The sequence below is a fragment of the Triturus cristatus genome, chromosome 6 (assembly GCF_964204655.1).
Source record: "Triturus cristatus chromosome 6, aTriCri1.1, whole genome shotgun sequence".
Taxonomy (NCBI): domain Eukaryota; kingdom Metazoa; phylum Chordata; class Amphibia; order Caudata; family Salamandridae; genus Triturus; species Triturus cristatus.
This window is the reverse complement of record NC_140589.1, coordinates 1,329,020,789-1,329,042,387: the sequence shown is the minus strand read 5'-3', so window position 1 is coordinate 1,329,042,387 and position 21,599 is coordinate 1,329,020,789. Positions and strand designations below refer to the sequence as shown.

Below are 21,599 nucleotides of genomic sequence, written 5' to 3'. Positions count from 1 at the left end.
CCCAACTTTATAAATTGGATCAGACTCTTGTATGCAAGCCCAACAGCGCAGGTGGTGGTAAACCGACACATGTCAAGAAAATTCCACTTGGGCAGGGAAACCCGGCAGGGGTGCCCACTGTCGCCATTGATATTTGCTTTAATGCTGGAACCTCTGGCAGTTTGCGTGCGGGGAGATCCCCTGATTCAAGGGCTTAAATGGACTGAGAATCATGAGGACAAAATATCCCTATATGCGCACAATATCGTATTATATAAGGCTTCTCCAACATGTACCCTCCACCGCATTCTCCATTTCTCATCCAGGGGATACTCCTCAATAGTCATAATCTATGAATAATCCCCGCCCACGTGCGGGATCCCGGAGCATATAGAAAATACATATATATACATATATATTCATATGTCAAAACATGTACATGCAGCCTAAAATGTTTCAAACATGGCAATGCTGAAATTACATAGGTTTGCATTGTAGTACCCCTAACCCATAAGGAAAAAAGGAAGCACTAAGCCAATTGTCACACAACAATGCTTTATTGCCATAAAGCAAACTTGTAATTGCAGGCATTTGCCCGTAGGCTGCAGTAGAGTATCAAGAAAACAAAGAAAACTGACACCTTGCCTTTAAGGCATTAGAGTAGGGGGACCGTGCCTTTAAGACCTGCAGGAGACCCCCTGCTCCCATGATGCACCACAGGTGACAGTTAGGCCAGTTCTTTTTTCCGGCTCCTTCTATGAGGATCCTGGAGCTTGAGCTCTTCAGTTTTTTGACTGAAAGTTTTTCACTTCAGGTTTTTCAGAAAATTCGATGTTTTCTGGCTCCTGAAAGCTTATTCTGCTGGTTTCCTGAATAATTTCAAATTTTTTCCAGTCAGAATGCCTGCTTTATTCAGGAAATGCCCTTCCTGTGGCAATAAGATGGCACTGGCGGATCCACACTCTGTGTGTATTGTGTGTCTGCCAACTTCACACAATCCTGACCGGTGCCCCCACTGCCAGAAATTTTCCAGGCGCACTCTGCGCGATAGAGAGCGCATTAAGCTGCATGCCCAGACGGAGAAGGAAAGAAACCGTCGTGAAGGCGACCATTCATCCTTAAAACCACCCTCTTCAGCTAGACGACTTCAGAAACGGCAGCATACCACCTCTCCTGATCCCAGGAAGACCAAGGTTCCAGGAGATTCGCCGTCGAAGTCACTGTCTAAAAGACCCAGGGCTACTTCTGCATCAAGAAATTCATCTCGACGTCGAGATTCTCCGCCGCATACAAGTAAGTCGGCGTCGAGGCACAGCCCTTCGGGCTCGAAGGCTGTTAGTCCGATGAGATCCGGACAGTCTCCGTCGACGTCTAGGCTTCCGTCGACGTCGAGACACTCTCCGCCGACCTCGAGGGGGTCAGCGTCGAGAGCTGCGACGACGTATATCTCGCCGCAAGTGGGTCGATCGACGTCAAGGCATTCGACGTCGATAAGATCAACCTCAACTCGACGTCATGGAAGATCGACGTCTAACACACCGGACCGCCGGCGAAGGTCGACATCAAAGTCGCCAACTCGACGGCGAAGGTCGACGTCGAAGTCGCCAACTCGACGGCGAAGGTCGACGGCGAAGTCACCAGCTCGACGACGAAGGTTGAGGTCTCCGCATCGCCGTAGGCGATCGGCGTCGAGACCACCGTCGAGGGCGGAACGGCATTCCCAGCAATCGGCACCGATGGTGACACAAACATCATCGACGTCGAGACGTTCGACGTCGAAGGATAGAACTGCAGTGGCCACGGAGAAGATTAGAGCCTGATCTAGATCTTCAGGGGATCGCTCATCATCTCCAGGTCTACATATCGTACAGATTTCTCCGGAGAAATCACCTAAGGCTCCAGAGAAGTTTGGACTTTCACCTCGCTGGTTGGAGAATGTGGGTACAGGTGACTGCAGAAGTCCGGGCTCGGACTATTCTTGCACGTACTCTCCCTCCAGGATTTCTCCGCGTAGAAGCAAGTCTCCTCCTGGTAGGCCAAAGTCACTGTCTCCTCGCCGGTCACGATCCAGGGATCGTCCTTCCCCTCACAGAAGGCCAAGATCTCCTTCTAAACACAGATCACGGTCCAGGGCTCATCACAGTGACCGTCCCCACAAGAGGCGACGCACTAGATCACCCACCTGGTCTTCCTCCATAAGGTCCTCGGTCCGGGACTATTCTCCGACCTTTTCCTCTACACCTCCATCACGAGTGTCTCCTATTGATGACATCGCTACTTTCTCTGACGTCCTGGGTAGAGGTGCGCAGAAATTGAACATCACGTTGCACACCCCGGTGGTTCCCACATCAATTATATTTGATACTTTGCATGACCGTTCAGCACCCAGACCTTTGCTGCCATTGGTGCCAGGACTGTTGGAGCCAGCTATGGCCACATTTCTGCTACGGTGGGCTCTGTGCCTTCAAGAATCGCTAAGAAGTATAAGGCTCCTGCCGAGGATCCCTTATTCCTAAGAGCGGACCCGCCAGCGGACTCAGTTATTGTGGCGGCTGCCATGAAGTCCCACTCTGCGTCTGTTTCCTCTTCTGTCCCCCCAGAGAAAGACAGTAAGCAAATGGATTCCTATGGCAGGAAGATGTGCAACACTTCTGCTTCATACATAAGGGTGGCTAGTGCTTCAGCCCTTCTGGGGCGTTATGATCGCTCGCCTTGGGATTCCCTCTCCAGATTTGCTGAAAAACTTCCAAGGGAAGACAGACAGGATTTCAATGAAATTCTCCTTGAAGGTGGGCTTGTAGCCAATCAGATCGTAAGTGCGGCTGCGGATGCTTCGGACCTCGCCGCACATGGCGATTCCCATGGCGTATGCTCTCGGCGCTCAGCCTGGCTGCGGCTAACAGGCCTCAAGCCCAATGCTCAAAAGAAAATTCTTAATTTGCCTTTTAACGGTTCATCCTTGTTTGGGGCTCACGCTGATGACCAAATGAACAAGATGAAAGCAGAAATGGACACCGTTAAAGCTGTTGGGCTGGAAAAGCGCAAGGAATATCGGAAGTGCTTTCGTCAGAGCGACAAGCGCGCTTTTCATCAGCGCGTTCAAACACCTAAATGGTCCTCTCAGAACCAGCAGAGGCCCCAATTCCAACAAAGGGGTCGTGGCAGAGGGAGAGGGAACGCAAAGCAACAACAGTCCGCCACCAAGCAGCCCTTCAAGCAGTGAGGTCTTACTTCCTCCGCGCCCGTTCGCCACTCCGGTAGGAGGAAGTATCAGTTTTCACCTGGAAGAGTGGGAAGCTATCACAAGAGACAGATGGGTACTGAATATTGTACAGCATGGCAACTTGCTGAGGTTCAAGTCTCCCCCTCCGCAAGTATCCCCACGGAGGCAGCACCTTCCTCAAATTCAAAATCGGCTTTTACTGAACGAAGTAGCTACTCTCCTCTCCAAGAACGTCATAGAGGAAGTACCTCCCCTGCAAAGAAATCAAGGAGTATACTCCCGCTATTTTCTAGTTCAAAAGCGAGGAGTAGTCAAAGAGTACAGACCCATTCTCGACCTGCGTCTGCTCAACGGATTTGTCAAGAAGGAAAAGTTCAGAATGCTAGCCCTGCATCAAATCTTCCCGCATCTTCACCAGGGAGACTGGATGTGTGCCATCGACCTGCAGGATGCCTATTTTCATATTGCTGTCTCAGTGAAACATCGCGAATTCCTCAGGTTTCAGATCTCTCGTCAGCTCTACCAGTACAGAGTTCTGCCGTTTGGCCTCATCCGCCCCACGGACATTCTCCAAGTGTTTGGCGGTGGTATCTGCCTTCCTCCGCAAACGGAAGATCTTCGTCTATCCCTATCTAGACGTCTGGCTCCTGAAGAGTTCCACTCCTGTTCGACTCCAGAGCCATCTCTCGTTCTGCCTCAATCTGCTACAGTGGCTGGGATTACAAGTCAACTACAAAAAGTCGGTCCTCAATCCCACTCAGCGGATTCACTACCTGGGCGCCTCTCTGGACTCCGCAAAGGCAAGCGTGTGTCCTTCGGAGGAGAGGTTATTATCCATGCTTCAGAAATGCCACAGACTTCTCGACACTGCATTCCCCACAGCCAGGCAAGTGTCGTCACTTCTGGGGTCGATGGAAAGGCAAAAGAGGAAGGTGCACCAGTAAGAAGTCCAGGTTCAAACAATATCTTTGAAATATTCTTTTAATTTTCTTGTAAAAAGACTCGCAGCCAACGCGTTTCGTTCCACACTGGAACTTCTTCAAGGCTGAAAACATGCATCATAACCACATTTAAATACCAAAAACACCACAGAACATCACATGACACAACGATACATTCTATCCGATAGTCGATTTTTTTCAAAGCTACCAGAGACCAGTAATACATCAATTAAAAAATATATATATATATAAATAAATGTGAACGACATCAAAAAATTGACAAAAAAGACAAATTTGCCAAAGAAAAAACATCACAACATTTATATCATAAAGGAATAAGGCACAAAACAACATTTATATCACATATATATTGTACAATAAAAATACTGCATACACGCATATGAAAAAAATTATATAAAACATTCAAACATCGTCATAGGTACCTGAAAATGGGTGCTGACGATGTTTGAATGTTTTATATAATTTTTTTCATATGCGTGTATGCAGTATTTTTATTGTACAATATATATGTGATATAAATGTTGTTTTGTGCCTTATTCCTTGATGATATAAATGTCGTGATGTTTTTCTTTGGCAAATTTGTCTTTTTCGTGAATTTTTTGATCTCGTTCACATTTATTTATATAATTTTTTTTTTAATTGATGTATTACTTGTCTCTGGTAGCTTTGGAAACAATCGACTATCGGATAGAATGTATCGTTGTGTCATGTGATGTTCTGTGGTGTTTTTGGTATTTAAATGTGGTTATGTTGCATGTTTTCTGCCTTGAAGAAGTTCCAGTGTGGAACGAAACTCGGCTGCGAGTCTTTTTACCACAAAATTAAAAGAATATTTCAAAGATATTGTTTGAACCTGGACTTCTTACTGGTGCACCTTCCTCTTTTGCCTTTCTTTCATATAACTGGTCTACAGTGGAGTCGATCCACGGCATGCTCCAGGAAGATTTGTGCACAGGAACTGAACTTCTAACTCAAAAATTTGGGATTTGAAGTGCTTAACTTATGGTCAGCCGTAGCTTGTGTTTTTTTGCATAAACTTCTGGGGTCGATGGCTTTGTGCATTTACATTGTGCCCAATGCACGTCTTCACATGCGTCCTCTACAACAAGCGCTAGAGGATCAGAGGTCCGGTCGCTGGGAAGATCTTATCTCTCTTCACCAAGCCGCCAAAGACTCCATCAGATGGTGGATGAAACGCTCCCATCTGCTTCACGGCGTCCCCTTCCATCAGACGCCTCCGACATAGACAGTGGTCACAGATGCCTCCATGCAGGGCTGGGGTGCTCATATGGACCAGCTTCAGGTACAAGGTCTCTGGTCCAATACCGAAAAGAGTTATCACATAAACTTCTTGGAGCTACGAGCAGTCCATCTGGCTCTCAAATCCCTGTATCCGTCTCTCCAAACCAGCCACGTTCAGATTCAGACAGACAACACAACAACTATGTTCTATCTGAACAAGCAAGGAGGCACCAAATCACGAGTCCTATCTCTGGAAGCTCAGTCCATTTGGCGGTGGCTACTGGCGAGAGGCCTTTCGATCATCGCTGTTCACCTGCCAGGGACCCTGAACGTGCAGGCAGACGGCCTCAGCAGAGACTTCGTCGAAGCGCACGACTGGTTGCTCAACGAAGACGTCGCCCAAGGGATCTTCCGGCAGTGGGGAGTACCGGACATCGACCTTTTCGCAGACGCGGCAAACAAAAAATGCCCCGTCTTCGCCTCCAGGTTCCCTCAACAGGGATCTCAGAGGAACGCACTTTTGATCAGCTGGTCGCGGACATTGCTGTACGCTTTTCCTCCTCTCCCTCTCATCCCAGCGGTGATACAGAAATTCTACAGGACCAGAACGCGGATGATCCTTATAGCTCCGGAGTGGCCTCGCCAATGGTGGTACCCGGATCTACTCCAGCTGTCAGAGGTGCCACACCGGAGATTGCCTTGCCTGCCGAACTTACTGACCAAGAACCAGGGGAGAGTGTTCCATCCCAACCTCCCCTTTCTTCGCTTGACGGCATGGCTCCTTAAGTCATCCAGTACGGACATTTAGATCTTCCGGCGGACTGTTTGAACATTCTTCGAGAAGCAAAAAGGCCCTCCACTAGGAAGTCTTATGCCTTCAAGTGGAAGAGGTTCTACATTTGGTGTAGAGATAATGCCCTTGATCCAATCCAGGGTCAAGAACAGGTTATTCTCCCCTACTTATTGCACTTGGCAAAGTCTGGTTTAAAGTATACATCTATCAGAGTCCACTTAGCTGCTATCACAGCTTATAGAAAATCTCCTACCCAGGCCTCATTCTTCCAGATGCCGGTAGTCAAAGATTTCCTAGAAGGGCTTAAGAAAGTATTTCCACCAGTGAGGTCTCCTTCCCCTCCCTGGGAACTCAACATTGTTCTCTCTAAGTTGATGGGAGCTCCTTTCGAACCTATTCATAAGGCATCCTTGCAGCATCTGACCTGGAAGGCTGCCTTCTTAGTAGCCATCACTTCTGCCCGCAGGGTAAGTGAGATTCAGGCCCTCTGCTGCAAGGAACCTTACACTGTGTTCCATGCCAATAGAGTGGTATACGTACTCATCCGAGCATCCTACCCAAGGTGGTCTCGGATTTCCACATTAATCAGGTTATCACGCTGCCCACTTTCTTTCCTCAGCCAACCACTCCCCCGGAGAGAGCTTTACATTCTCTAGACCTCCGGAGGGTATTGAAATTTTATCTTGCTACAACCCTTTCGCTTAGAAAGTCTGACAGGCTCTTTGTCAATTACGGTCCAACAAATACCGGGCTGGCTGCCTCCAAGAGGTCTATTTCTAGATGGATTGTTTCATGTATAGCCTTGTCTCATCAACTGTCTCACAAGGTTCTACAGGTTAGACCAAGAGCACACTCTACTAGAGGGAAAGCTTCTACTGTAGCTCTCCTTCGCAACGTTCCCATGTCTGAAATTTGCAAAGCGGCTACATGGCGCTCTATACATACCTTTACACGCCATTATTGCCTAGATTCAGACGCACAGGCCGACGCCCAGGTGGGGCAGGCCTCTTTGAGGAATTTGTTTGCATAACTGCTATGCGAATGTGATGTTAATGCATGTTCTAGATGCTGTATTGCTCGTCCACGAGATTTTGGGTATGGGCTTGCTACTCTATTCATAGATTATGACTATTGATGAGTATCCCCTGGATGAGAAGGATTAGTTATTTACCTGTAATCCTAGTTCTCATCCAGGGGTAAACTCATCAAAGTCATAAGCGACCCACCCACCTCCCCGGACGAGCATTTCTCCTCAAGTTATTGTTTATTGATTGCAGATCTACTCCGGTGCGAGTGCACCGTCAAAAAGAACTGACCTAACTGTCACCTGTGGTGCATCATGGGAGCAGGGGGTCTCCTGCAGGTCTTAAAGGCACGGTCCCCCTACTCTAATGCCTTAATGGCAAGGTGTCAGTTTTCTTTGTTTTCTTGATACTCTACTGCAGCCTACAGGCAAATGCCTGCAATTACAAGTTTGCTTTATGGCAATAAAGCATTGTTGTGTGACAATTGGCTTAGTGCTTCCCTTTTTCCTTATGGGTTAGGGGTACTACAATGCAAACCTATGTAATTTCAGCATTGCCATGTTAGAAACATTTTAGGCTGCATGTATATGTTTTGACATATGCATATATATGTATTTTCTATATGCTCCGCGATCCCGCACGTGGGCGGGGATTATTCATAGATTATGACTTTGATGAGTATACCCCTGAATGAGAACTAGGATTACAGCTAAGTAACTAATCCATCTTTCGCATATTCAGTGACCACTCGGGCTAAACGATCAACTGGTCCAAATCACAAATCTATTTACCCCACGGCCCACCACCGCACATACCACGGGACTATCAAATACCAATAACATCGGAGGGCTTTCGTTACCTGCGCATTTACATAACAGATGCATCCTGTTTTTATGAAGCAAATTTACAAGAGACCTTGATGTGCTTTCTCGCCGATATTATATTCTGACTCTCCCTCCCTCTTTCTCTTCTGGGATGTGCTCCCTTATTAAAATGCTGGCGTTGCCCCGTTTCCTCTATGTGCTCCAAAATACCCCCAATAAGATTCCCGACTCCTACTTCTCTACTATTGAAAGTGCTGTGCGCACCTTGTTATGGGATGGTCGGGCTCCACGTATATCAATGCAAAAGCTTTCTGCTGGGTGGTATGACGGAGTAATTGCACTAGCAAAACCAAATGGGATGATGGACGGAGTGTTGAACATTGCAAGCACTCAATCGAAAAAGGCATTGCACTACCTGACCTCCGGTTGTACTATCAAGCATCCCAGTTGGTGGCAGTCAACCGCTGGGCTCATGGAGACAGTTGGGACCCGAGTTTACGCACTGATCTGTGGCTTATGGGACGGGGAGGATATAATGGAGCATTGTACACGAATCCCAATAGACTGGGACTTATCGGACCCATGGCACGCACGGTTGAAACCTGGCACGGTTGCAGAGACGCTTTAAGGCATGGGCAAAGTGGGCTCTGGCCCAGGGCCCCAGCCTGTCAGGGGGCCCCCTGAGAGAGCCAGCTCTGTTCATTCCCGGATGACCTTGAATCATTCTTCAACAGATTGTTTCAAATACCGTTTTCCTTTCATTTACTTTTAATGTGGGTGATGTGTGAGAGTCTATTGGAAACATTTTGCAGAGAAATGTGTTTTTGTTTCATACAACATACATAAAAAGTTTATTTTAGATCAAAAAAGGACCTTACATATTCGTATGTCACAGAGATTATTTGCAGTAATATTAGTGAGCTACTGCTGTGTTACAATATTGAAAACACATCACTATCCTAAATATTAGAATGTAGACCGGTTTAGAATTTGGACCAGTGTGTGTGTGCATTGTGAGTGACCTGGCCAAAGAGGGCATAAAAGAGCTAAACTGGATCATAAATTCAAAGCTATTTGAAAAGGGGCCCACACAATATCTTTGGCCCAGGGCCCCCACAATCCTTAAGACGTCCCTGCACGGTTGAAACCTGGCACAAGGTCAACAAAAAATTAGACTGGCACAATAAAATCACACGAGCGACCCCACTCTAGGAACCCGATCGTTTGGCACATTTGGGAACATATGCACGGCTTGACAAGTGGGACCTCATAGGTATATCACGGGTGGGGGACATATGGACTACCAAGGGGTTAATGACTTTAGCCGACCTGTAAAGAGAGTAGGAACCCACACACTCTGAAATATACAGATATCTGCAGATCAGCCATGCGTTCAAGGCAGCGATACCTAGGGAAGACCCTCTCCCTCATGCTTCCCCATTGGAAGACAGATTGATACTCGACTCCATGGCCAAGAAGGCCATCTCCCTCACTTACAAAAAGCTAATTAATAATTGCCCGATCTCTTGACGCGCTTGCGACAATATTGGGAGTCCGACCATTGGGCACTGGAGGAAGGGGAGTGGCGGGATGCCTTAGCTTCCCCTAGAGAGCTCTCCATTCCCATGAGACTGCGTTTGGTCCAACTCAAAATCCTGCATCGAGTTTATCTCTCCGCAGGAATATTGGTTAAGATGGGTAGGAGAACTGACCCTTACTGCCTTAGACAATGTCACCAGGATGGGATCTTCTTTCATACACTGTGGGAATGCCCAACCGCCCAGAAATATTGGAAAGCTGTCACAGAACTACTGAGAATCGCCGGGGCAAAGCCCTGACAATGGCCCCAAAGCTGCGTCTGTTAAATATCTGGGATGCCACTGACCTCACCCAAACTGAGCAGTCATGGGTTTCATTGGGATGGAGCATTGCAAAACGAAATCTCGCACAGAGGTGAGGTGTGGGAGAGGTGCCGGGGGTTGTGCAATGGGCTGCAGACATGGACCGAGCCATGGTTGCCGTGAAGAATGTATTCAAACATAGAGGATGCCCCAAAAACTGGGACTGTAAGTGGGCCGCGTGGAATAAACATAGGGGGGGACATTTATTTATCCCCGACGGTGTTCTCTCCATTTATGTTTTGTTTTTGGATAAACTGCATTACTGTGCTTTTTTGACCCAATAAAAATTGTTTAAAAAAAAAACGGCAATTTGACCTGTCAATATGAATCCTTTTTACAGGTCATAACCTCCATTTTAAATATTAATAAATCGCCTCTATGTAGGCCTTTTGCCCACGCGGCCGGGTGCATAATGGTGATTAAAAGTAGGAAATGTATACATTTACGGTTAACATGCCCTTACAGTGACTAGCACCCAGAATCTGTTTTTCACTGTAGCAGGGTTAGCTGTCCTATATTCAAAACCAGAGTACAGATTAAAATCCTAATGCTGTATCTCAGGAATTGGACTAGCTAGAAAAATAGCTTTTTTAATAATCGTTAAATATCCAATTCTTTGGGAAAGTCAAATATTTAATAAATATTAAAGGAAATAATTTTTTAGAAAATTACCTTTTCTCAGCCTGAAGTTCTTAGAGGCTAATTTAAATTATTTAGTTTTTGGAGTTTTATATAGCATGAACTAGACCTGAAGGTATCCGAGCGCTTTACATGAGCATCAGTTGTATTACAGAAGGACACATTCATTTTTGTTAGGCACGGGGAAATTAAGTGATTTGCCCAGAATCACAGGATGTTGATCGTCCCTGCTGAGACTCTAATCCGGTTCCCCAGCTCCGAGGTCGACTGCTCTAACAGTTAGGCCACATCCTCTCCAACATTTACTCTCCAACTTCTTCTAGCCAGTCATTAGCATTTAAATAGGTCTGAATTTACTCCCAGGAGTTGCGCAGTAGATCACTGTGGTTGGCGGGTCGACCTGAATGGGCAGGGATGACTCATTTGAGTTTAGTAGACGGGTAAGGGCTGTCAGCATCTTTTTTGACATTCCACTGTCACATACTGCTTGACAGGTGTGATAGGTTCACACAAACCACTTGGGATGCACTTCAAAGGAAGGTAATAGGATGCCAAGACAATTCTTGCGTAATCACTGCCTGGTTTCTAAAGATCCTGCTTTTGTCCTACCACACTTCTGCCTCTGGGTTTATTTTGGTTACAGTGTTTGCTTCAAAGTAGATTTTAGTGTTAGCTGTAGGAAGACACTAGGATTATCAAGGTACATTCCCCACACACACTTCCACCCAAGTGTTGTCTGGACTAAGTCCTCCTTAAAGTGACAACAGTGGGTAGGGTTGGACCGGGAACTTTTACCCCATTGGGTAGGTTGTTCCCAGGAGTCAATCTCATCCACTAGCTGGTTTCAGGCATAAATGTGGCACCTTCAGGCGCCCATCTCAGAACACTGATGGACCTGAGGAAGAACACAATTGAACTGGACCTGCCGTCTGTGCACTGAGTGGAGCACAGAAGGATTGTACCAGCTCCCTCTTCTACCCAGGACAAAGAAGGGGACTGCAAGGGTCATAAGGCTAACTGCCTAATCAAGCTCAGAGATATAACAAGCTACAAGAAGCCACTCCTGCAACTGCCCCATCTGACCAGAGGCAACTCGACCTTGACTGGACCTTGCTGTTGGCCTCTGCCTGACACACTAGGAAACCAAGTGTCTCCCCTAAGGACTTTAAGAGTGTACCTCTATTGTGGATTTGGACTTAAAGGAGTAAGTAAGAAGGTAAAATCTTAGACCAGGATGAACCTGTTTGGTGTATCTGACACACGCTCCATTGTGTCCAGACTCAAATTGTGCCTAGGTCCCGGTCTACCGTGCCCATTGACGATCATTGGCATTCTGTGCTTCTTGGCGCTAGTCATACTAAAAAAAAATAACAAATGTGATCTTTAAATGTTGTCCTTTTAGTGTCCTTTCTTCATTACATTTTTATCAATGTTTCCTAATTTGGTTTGAGATTTTTATAACTTTGTATTTTGATTATATTATGGTTTTGGTACTCCAGAAATATTTTACACATTGCCCTAAGTTAAGCCTGTCTGCTTTGTGCCGTAGCTGCCAGGAAGTTGAGCTCAGGTTAATTGAGTGACTTTGAAGGTTCAGTCTTTGTGATTCCTGAAGGTGGGTATTTACCCACCCCAAAAAATAACCCAATTTCGTACATAATCCAAACTAATTGCTGTTATTCACCAAATATAATTTTCAATAATTAGATTTGCCTTAACGGGTTGGTGTCCACATTATATTAGGTTAAATGATTTTCTTTGTCTGTGTTTTAACAGCGCACCTGTCAAACTGACCTATTACTAATAATATACCAAGAGAGGGCTTTGGATCTGCCCCATTTAACCCATGACTTTCTTCGAACTGCTTTTTTCAGACATTGGCTAGCAATTTTGTCAAGCACTTCTTGGTTCAGCCCAGTGGAGTATTCATCTCTCACCCAATACTATTGACTGTTTAGGAGTATTCTTCTGCCCCCTTTGAATGCTTGCAGTGCTCTGCCTTAAGGGACTACTACACAGCTATAACCCTCTCCGTCCGCTCCTACTGGCTTACTCCTGCCTGTCTCGCTCTGATGTGCATTAGCACATTAAACCAGGACCTATTTTCTTTGCCAGTTCTTTTTTTTTTTTCTGTTCATCATCCACAAGGAACAAGAAAAGGACACGTCAGTTGTGATGGATATATGATTTACAACAGATCTGAATCAGCTGCAGGGTTTTAGTGCTATAATTAGCTTTCTGTATGATGTTTGTTCTTGGGATATTTAACAAGAAAAGTTTATGTTGTCATAGCAGTTTGCTGTTGGTCACTGTGAGGGGACTCAGTATTTTGTGATTATTAACAACAAGAGCCTTGGACAAAGCGTAATACTGAAGATTTATGTTTTTTCATCTGGAGAATGATTGTTTCTGATTGGTAAAGTTTTAGCATTGTGTGAGAAATTAAGAAGTGGTTGTTTTATTACTTATTTGTGCTTTCTAAGTTCTAGGAAAGTTGTTCTTCAGTACCTTTGGCAATTTTAATGTTTATCGGCTTTGGAAACTAAGAGTGTTCTTCCTTTGCCATATATGCCTCCAATCTTGGAGACTTCGTATTCAGGCAATAAACCTTTAGATGTGATTTTCAAACTGAATCACTGAGGTTAGCCTTTATCCCAGGTCCGGCGGTAGGGGTAGGTTCAGGATTACGCGCGTCCTACGACGCGGGACCCAATTTGGAGTCCTTTATACCCGCCGGTTTCTGCTGCAAGATTCTCTTGATAGCAGTGTAGGTTACCTTATTGAACCTGTTAGGTATGTAGACTGGTCACATATCTTTTGTCGTAGATAGTTCTTATTATTGATCCTGAGGAAGTGCTGTGACCAATTTTTTGGCTACCAAGGCACGAAACATGTTGATCTTTTTGAGAGTAGGGCATGCATAACTAGTTTCATAAACCACTAGTGCCTATACCCACCTCAACTTCTATTGTTTTTAACTAGGCTGTTTACCACTTTATTAAATTCACGTGTTGACTAACAGTACCTATTTTATACATTCACTCACATCTACACATTCTAGGGCCCCTTACCCCCACGGCACCCTTCGGCTGGAACAAAAGATCCCCGCCAAAGAGCCCCAATATTGGGAGCCCGTCAGGAATTGCAGCGCCGACCCGACGAGGGGCAGGCTCAAATGATGAAGCATGACACCTAGCTTGCTGGGTGTGTGAGAGCCCTAGTTCTAATAAGGGATTTCCCCCCCTTCTTTTCTCAACCTGTGCTACTCTTGACCAGGCTTCATTTTCTGAGACACATGACAATACATCTCTTTGTTTCCTTTCCCCTTCCCTCCTTCCTTTATTAGAGGAACTTTGTACCTTCTTGCATTATTAGCCTTTATCAAAGCAATTTGCTGGTGCCAGTTCACAGAGTATATCCAACCACCAGGGTCTTATAATATCATTGTTAATAGAGATACATTAACATCATAGTAGAAAAATAAATAATTAATTTTAATGGTTTAATTATTGGGTTAATTGCCAAAAATACATGCCAGTATTATGTCTAGCCAAATCCAGCACCCACACAACAATCTTCTAGGTTTATTGAACTAAGGAAGAAAGAAGGTGCAATTGCTCTATTTTTTCAAAGTGCTTTGTACAAGTATCATTGGATGTAGTTGTTTTGTCTTTGGTGACTGCAGGCAATGCCAGTTTGATCATTCTCTTGCTCTTTCTCCGGCAGGTATGACCGTCTGCTGCGGATCCGAGCACTCCGCTGGGAATATGGCAGCGTGCTACCAAATACACTCCGGTTCCACATGTCGGCAGAAGAGGTTAGTACTGGCTCAATTTTGGACTGTGTAAAATGTTATTGAAAATTGTTCGAATGAAAGAGTTGAGGAATATTTCAAATGCTGCCAATATGGACAGCCCACAAAAATAAAGTGAATGCTCTGTTTGGTTCCGAAATATAAATTCTTACGTACACCATGTGTATCCAAAAGCTAGTTTCTTATACACAGTTAAACTTTTAGCAATGCATCTTCACTCCATTTAGCCTTATTGCAGTCCATTTGATGGTTTCAAAACACTTAATTTTCTAATCTAATTGGCAGATCCTGTTAACCTTTGCAGTGTAAGGAGGCGCTAGCAGAACTGAACATCAGGCTGTATCATTGGCAGAACTGTGTTATTCTAAATCATGCTTTTCTCTTCCAAACCCCGTACCCAGATTCCAGGCTCAATTGGTTAAACCTCTGATTAGTAAACCACGCTGAAGGTCAATTTTTATAAGATAGTTTTTTCCATTATTAATTCAAACCATTATGTTGTAAGAGTCAGCTTTACACATTGGATATATTTTGCCCTGTTCATTTTAACGTCCATCATACCTTATTTGATAGTTGATGCCTAGCTGCCACGATTTTGTCTTACTTATATGTGACATGTCAATGTTTCAGTTTTCTTATGTGTGACATCTTAATGCTAATGTGTGACACTTAAGTTCTGTCCGTGTAATGAGGTACATTACAGAAATGACCCACTTCTGTGCTGAGTTATGGTCTAGGACAGGGCCATAGCAGGTGCAGTAACACCAGATACCACTGAACACTAATTATTACTGTATTTTACTACGAAAGTAGCAGCCGGTTTGGGGGGGGTTAAAGGACATTTGCTTGCTTGCACCTGGGTCCTTGGTATCCTGGCTACAGCACTGGTCTAGGAGTGTGAAAGCAGCTACAAAGCTCTTCAAGTGCTTATTCAGTGACAGAAACCTATCTGCATTTACTGAGATAACTGCCTCGAAACATTAGTGGGTGCACTGGAGGATAGAATGCAGTGCTGGTCATCACAGCAAAGTGAGGATTGCAATACACAATAACCTTAACAGATTGGGAGGGGCACTGCAGGGTGTGTGTGGGGGTGTGGGTGTGTGTGTGTTTGTTGTTTTGTTTGTTTGTTGTTTTGTTTTCTGGGGGCTTTGAAGTAATATATTAGAAAGGGGAAATCTGGGGTGTGGCTAAGACAGCCAAGATAATGGTCGCAGCTTGAGGCTGCTCCCGACCTCCTTCACCATCCACCACGATCCGGACCGGTTAGAAGCCAAGGATCCACTACCTTCCACCATGCCCCAACCGAGACTACGATCGGTGCTGAGAACCGGGGACGCCATAGCGGAAGAACACTGTGCCGCCCCGCACCCCAGTTGCTGCAGCCTAGGACGCTGCTGACAAGTCCACCATATCTACTCTGGTGAGCCGAGGGCCGGGCGTGGAGGGAGTGGGGCCGATAAGCCCCTTGGGAGGCGACCGCCCTGCTCCACATGGGCCCCTGGGACAATTTAACCTGTTGATCTGGCTTACGAAGCAGCCACACTGCTGCGATCGGGCCCTCTCTTGGTTCTGGGCCAGTACTGCCTCTGTAATACCTGATGGGCCTGATACCATACGTGGAGCCCCTGTGGGACCTGGGCTTGCTCTGAGGGAGTCCCAGCTGCCGCTGAAAATGCTAGGGGGGCGTGGCATCCCCCCACAGGACTAAAATACTTGAGGACTGGGGGGCCCCCTTCCCGTTGGAACTGCGGCCTACTTGCTGTTGCAACACAGCGGCCATCTTGGGGCCCCTCCCTTTCCGCTTCATTCCGTGAGGTGCTACATTTGTTGCCGACCTGGGGCCGTTGTGAAAGACACACTATCCCTGTTGCCCTGTTGTCACTCCACTCTTGAGGCACTCGATTGAGCCTCTATGCATCGCTGGGGACCCACCGTGCTACTAACCTGCACCAGCCCTCCCTGTGGGGTGACTGATTAAACCCCACCTCCGGCTGCTCGTGCTGCTGAGGGGCAAGCGGGCCAGTAAGAGATATCCTTGTATGCCATCCTCATCCTGCATGTAGCAAATCTCTGCAGACTCCGTCGTCTGCCATGCCCTGGCCTCCCATTATAGCCAGCGGTAAGTGGACCAGGTGAAAGTCTTTTCCGCTCCATGGCCTCCTTAATTTGACCCACTAACATTTATCATGGGCAAGGACAGAGCCCCGCCACCAAACTAAGAAAAAAATGGGCTGCTTCATAACGGGACCGATGGGGCCTGGGAGTTCCTCTGATGGAGCGGACTCCTTAGGACATGCCCAACGGTCTCTATCTTGGCATGGCTAGCTAATTGCTAGACAGGCTTCAGCTTGTCCAGAATGCAGTGGCCCGTACCATCTTTAAGCTCCATTGAAAATGCTCATGTGTCCCACCTTCTGAGGAGCATTTATTGGGTCCCAGTAAGGAAAAGAATAATCTTTAAGACTCTGCTCATTACCCAGAAAGCCCTATAAGTGGCTGGACCAGGTTACCTCAAACGTAGGATCTCTTTCTATGCCCCATGTAGAATTCTCCCCTCCTCTAATCTGCTGCTAGCCAATAACCCCTGTTTTAAAAAGTCCAGGTCAGGAGGTAAGGCTCTCTCCTACCTTGGGCTCTTCCTCTGGAACAAAATTCCCCTCCGTCTGAGAAACATTGAATCTACAGCCCTGTTAAGTAAAAAACTGAAAACCTGGATCTACTCTTGCCCTTAACACTCCTCCCCGCTGCTACCACTCAGCTTTTAGCGCCAGGACACTCCTTGAAGTAGCAGTGCGTTTTATAAGTATCCCCACATATACACATAGACATAGACTAACCACCATCCTCAAGGACAAACAAGACTCAAAAACTGGCCTAGAAAACAGGTTAGGCATGGCGCTACTCCGCAAAGATCTCCTAAATGTTGTCACCCAAGTCAAGGAGGATGAATGCCGGGTGTCCTCAGTGGAGGTCGATGTTTCCATCCTGAAATGGCAGGTAGCCGGATTACTGACCTTGGCGGCTGCCGTGGATTAGCGGGCAGAAGAATCTGAGAACTGCTTCCGCCACAATAACCTGCAGATAGTGGGATTCCCTGCAGACTATGAGGCACCAGATGCTGCAAAGTTTCAGGAAAACTGATTTTGCTCATTGGTTCCGGACTCAGCCCTCTCACCTCGTTTGATAGTGGAACGGGCTAACAGATCGATGGTCCAACATCCCCCGCTTAGGGCCCATGCACGACACTTGATCACCAAAATTCTCAACCTTCTCGACTGTGATGCAATCCTCAGAGAAGCCAGTGGGCAGTCTGAGCTCTGTTTTCAAAACACGCGCATCATGCTATTCCCTGACTATACAAGGGCGGTTCAGCAACGCTATCGCTCCTCTACTGAGGTCAAGCAGAAACTCTGGGCACTTAACCTCCAATATATGTTCCTTTTCCTGGAAAACTCAAAGTCCTCTCCGACTCTAAGTCGTACTTCTTCGAGTCCCCCCAGCAGGCGTGGGAGTAGGTTGAGGAGAGAAGACACCTACGCAACCCCTTGGACCGATCAGTTCCCAGTGGCTGGCTGCGCCAAGGCACCACAAATTGTCCTTCAAGGCTTCAGAGGAAGAGTCTACCCCGCTCCTATAAGCACCACACCTGTAATGATGGACAGAGAGGTTCTTCAGGCTCGGAGCCTCTACACTTGGGGTATCAGAGACAAATGGATGGCCGAGCAAGGCCCCACTGTCGGAGACCTCAAAGGGAGAAACTCCCCAGCTTGATCCTGTCTAGGTCCGTTTCCATTGTTTCTGAGAATGAAGAGGTGGCGGTTATGCCCCTCAGAGATTTATTGCACTCCTTGGGAACTGTATGTAACACTTATTCTGACTTTCTCCGGTATTGTGTCCTACTGAAGGTGGTCCACACAGCGCCCTGTGCTCACTATATACTTCCCTCTTTCTTTTCTACTTCCTTTTTCATTGTTCCTACCTCTGTTGAGGTCCAGTTTGGGTGTGAGATGCTTCAGGGCTGGAAGTATGAGGAGCGGTGATTCAGGGACGCATCTCCAGTGCGTACCAACTCTCGACATGGACGCACTGAGGCTCTGTGATGTATGGAGAGTTTGGCACCCCCGAGAATAGGTATATACTCACATCCCAGTAGCGCACAAAACAAAATCTTGAATCCACCTTTTCTTACTACTGGCAACAGATGTAAGCCAGGTGGAATGCGTGGCCATCTTTCCAAGGGGGATATCCGGACATGTGCTCCTTACTATGGCAATTTACACTGCTGACCGGACCTAGATGCCTTCCTTCGTCTTAACGCTTGATACCTCACTGACCCCCAATTTGAGGCTTCCTTGAAACTTGGAAGCCATGCTTCCTTCGAAACCAACCAAGGATCAGTTGACTTGGCGGCCACACTGTGGGAGGCCAGTAAATCAGTGATCCATGGTATGGCATTGTGTTCAGAGGTAAAAGGCAGAAAGTAGTGCAAATTACTCACCTCCAAGCCCAAGTTCATGCCCTAGAGTGCAGAATGTCCAGCCACTACACCCCAGATCACACACCCCAGATCAGGCACGGCGGCTCTCGATGGCCAGGAGCCAACTGCAGCAACTCGCACTCGAGGATGCCCGTCAGTGCTGGCAGGCAAGAACGCGTAACATTTACAAACATGGAGACAGATCAGGGAAACTTCTCTATTGGCTGGCCAACTCATGACATAATCTCACAGATTGTACCCCAACTGATGAATGCGAACGGCCATCGCCTGTCACAAACCCCCAATATACTACAGATTTTAGCAGCCTTCTACCAGGACCTCTACGCCTGCAGACCTCGAACCCCCCCCCCCCCTCCAAGGAGGTAGATCACCCTCATTACAGGGCGTCCCGCCACTGAGATCTCTCCCTTCTTGGCTCATGAGTTGGAGCAGCCCATCACTGAAGACAAGATTATCTCTGCCCTATCTGATATGTCCTCTGGCAAGATACCTGGCCCTGACGACTTGCCCGTCGAGTACTACTCTCGCTCAGTGGTCTCCATTCCTGCTCAAGCCTTAAACCATAGTGGCTAAACGGGGAGCCTTCCCACCCGGGCTAGACCTGACCTCGATAGTGGTTATCCCTAAACCAGGACATCCTCCCAAAAATCACTCAAGTCTATTTTCCTAATCAACACAAACATTTTGCTCTATGCTAAAATCCTAGCTAATCGACTGCAACCCGCATTACCATATTTAATTCTCCGTGTTCAGTGCAGCTTTATGCCCGGATGCAGCACGAGACACTCTATCAGAAGAGTTCATATGTCACTCTGTAAATTAAATGCATCTCATCCCACAGCCACGCTACTTCTTGTGGATTTCGAAAATGCATTTGATGCAATGGACTGGTCTTTTCTTGAGGCTGTCCTCGAATCTGACAGCCTGGGGAAGTACATGAGGCGTCTTATCAGAGCCCTGTATCACCAGCCCCTCGCACAGGTCCGGGTCAGGGGTTCACTATCACTCTACTACCCTATTTGAAGGGGCACGCGTCAGAGCTGTCCCCTGTCTCCATTACTATTTGCCATTGCACTTGAACCCCTAGCGTGGCTCATCTGTTGCAACGCCTAACTCAGCGGTTGGTCATGGGATGGAGGGCCAGAAGAGAGGATCGCTCTCTATGCAGACATCTTATTTTTTCTGCCCGATCCCCCAGGCTTCAGGCTCGGATGACTTGAAACAATAGCAAAGTACAGGCAGCTGTAAATTGGCTTTTATCCCCTTTTAGTCACATGTGAAACTCACTCTTCCTCTTCTATGTTAGTGTCACAAGTAGCATTTTTTTAAATCTAAAGTTTACTTCTTTTTCAGAACATTAGACTGTGCAGTTAACTGTTGTCATGTTGAGATTCGGAAAAACTTTATTTAAATTTTACATAAGAAGGGGAGGAACGAGACTGCTTCTTTTTGCCATGCTCCATCCCCACTACTGAGACAGGGATGGGATGTTGAACTCTAACATGCCTCCACGAGAATGGATCATTTACCCCTGTGACACCTGTACGCAGGCTTCTGCTTTGGAACGTTGAGGTGTATGTAGATGTGCTGAAGGAGAGCGCTGCTGGCAGGATAGGGGTCACATGGAGCAGAGTAGCAGCTGTGACCTTGAACACTGTCTCCCAAGCCATGACTGCAGCAGGATGCTGAGCCACAAGATACCTCTATGTGAGCATGTACACTAGTTTGAGGCACTAGGGGAACGTACAACTGTGAATTAGTCTTCTTCAATTGGTCTTCCAGAGGTAGCTGAAAGTGACAAGGGAGTATGCAGTACAGCTCACATCTGGTAGAAATATATTAATGTTTCTTTTCTGCTTTCTCCAGGGAGCATCAATGGATCCATTCCTGATCCATGCACTGATGCATAGATACTGAAGACGAGTAGAGAGGGACATTATTCAAAATATCACTTTTTTCTTCCAGAAATATACATTTTAATAAAAATAAGATTGTTAATAAATGTTTTGTGGTTATTTTGACCAACACCCTTATGTAGCTCAAAGGCTGCTTTGAAACACCGATGTTGGCAGTTGGCCTCTACCAGGTGATTTTTATTCCTAAAAATAATATTCAACTTCCCTTTTTGCTTGTTATTTATAGTTTTTTTAAGTTTGGCCAACAGATAGGTTTAGTACTCTTTCCACCTTCTTGTTTTAAAAAATGAATAAATCCTAATATATGTATTGGCGTTCGTTCAGCGCTCTTCAACTATTAGTCTGTTCAGATCATTCCCATTTGGTTTCTGTCTACCACAGTTTGCCTGCAGCTTGCAGGAATGGGTCAGTCATCTTCAGTCATTGGCTTTCTTAACTCTTAGTGATGGTAGTTTGCTCTTGCACATGTACTCATCCAGCTAAAATGTAGTCCGCTTCAGTGCCAGGACTAGTAGATCAATCTCTGCTTTCATTTCATGTTTCTTTTTATTTATATCTGCGATGGGACATTTTTTCTGTACTTTTCTATTCTTTTAGCATATGGATGGCACCTTTATACAGCAGTGCTTTGAACTTTCTATTATATTTACACTTTTAATGTTTATTGCATGTCTTAAATAAATAAACAAAAAACTCTAGACCTGTCCGGGCCAGACCAATTAGATTTACCAGCGCTTAGTTAAATATTCTACGATTTCTGGTCCATTTCGAGTACAGTAT

At 46.2% G+C, this 21,599-nt stretch overlaps 1 protein-coding gene across 3 annotated transcripts in view; it reads left to right on the top strand.

Moving 5' to 3' along the window:
• The window catches only part of GINS1 (GINS complex subunit 1), a 278,493-nt gene that overhangs the window by 114,872 nt on the left and 142,022 nt on the right, over positions 1–21,599 (top strand). For all 3 annotated transcript variants that reach the window (XM_085612334.1, XM_085612335.1, XM_085612336.1), the window contains exon 4: positions 14,315–14,405. In XM_085612334.1, the coding sequence (XP_085468460.1) occupies positions 14,315–14,405 (91 nt within the window). The remainder of the gene's footprint in view (positions 1–14,314; positions 14,406–21,599) is intronic.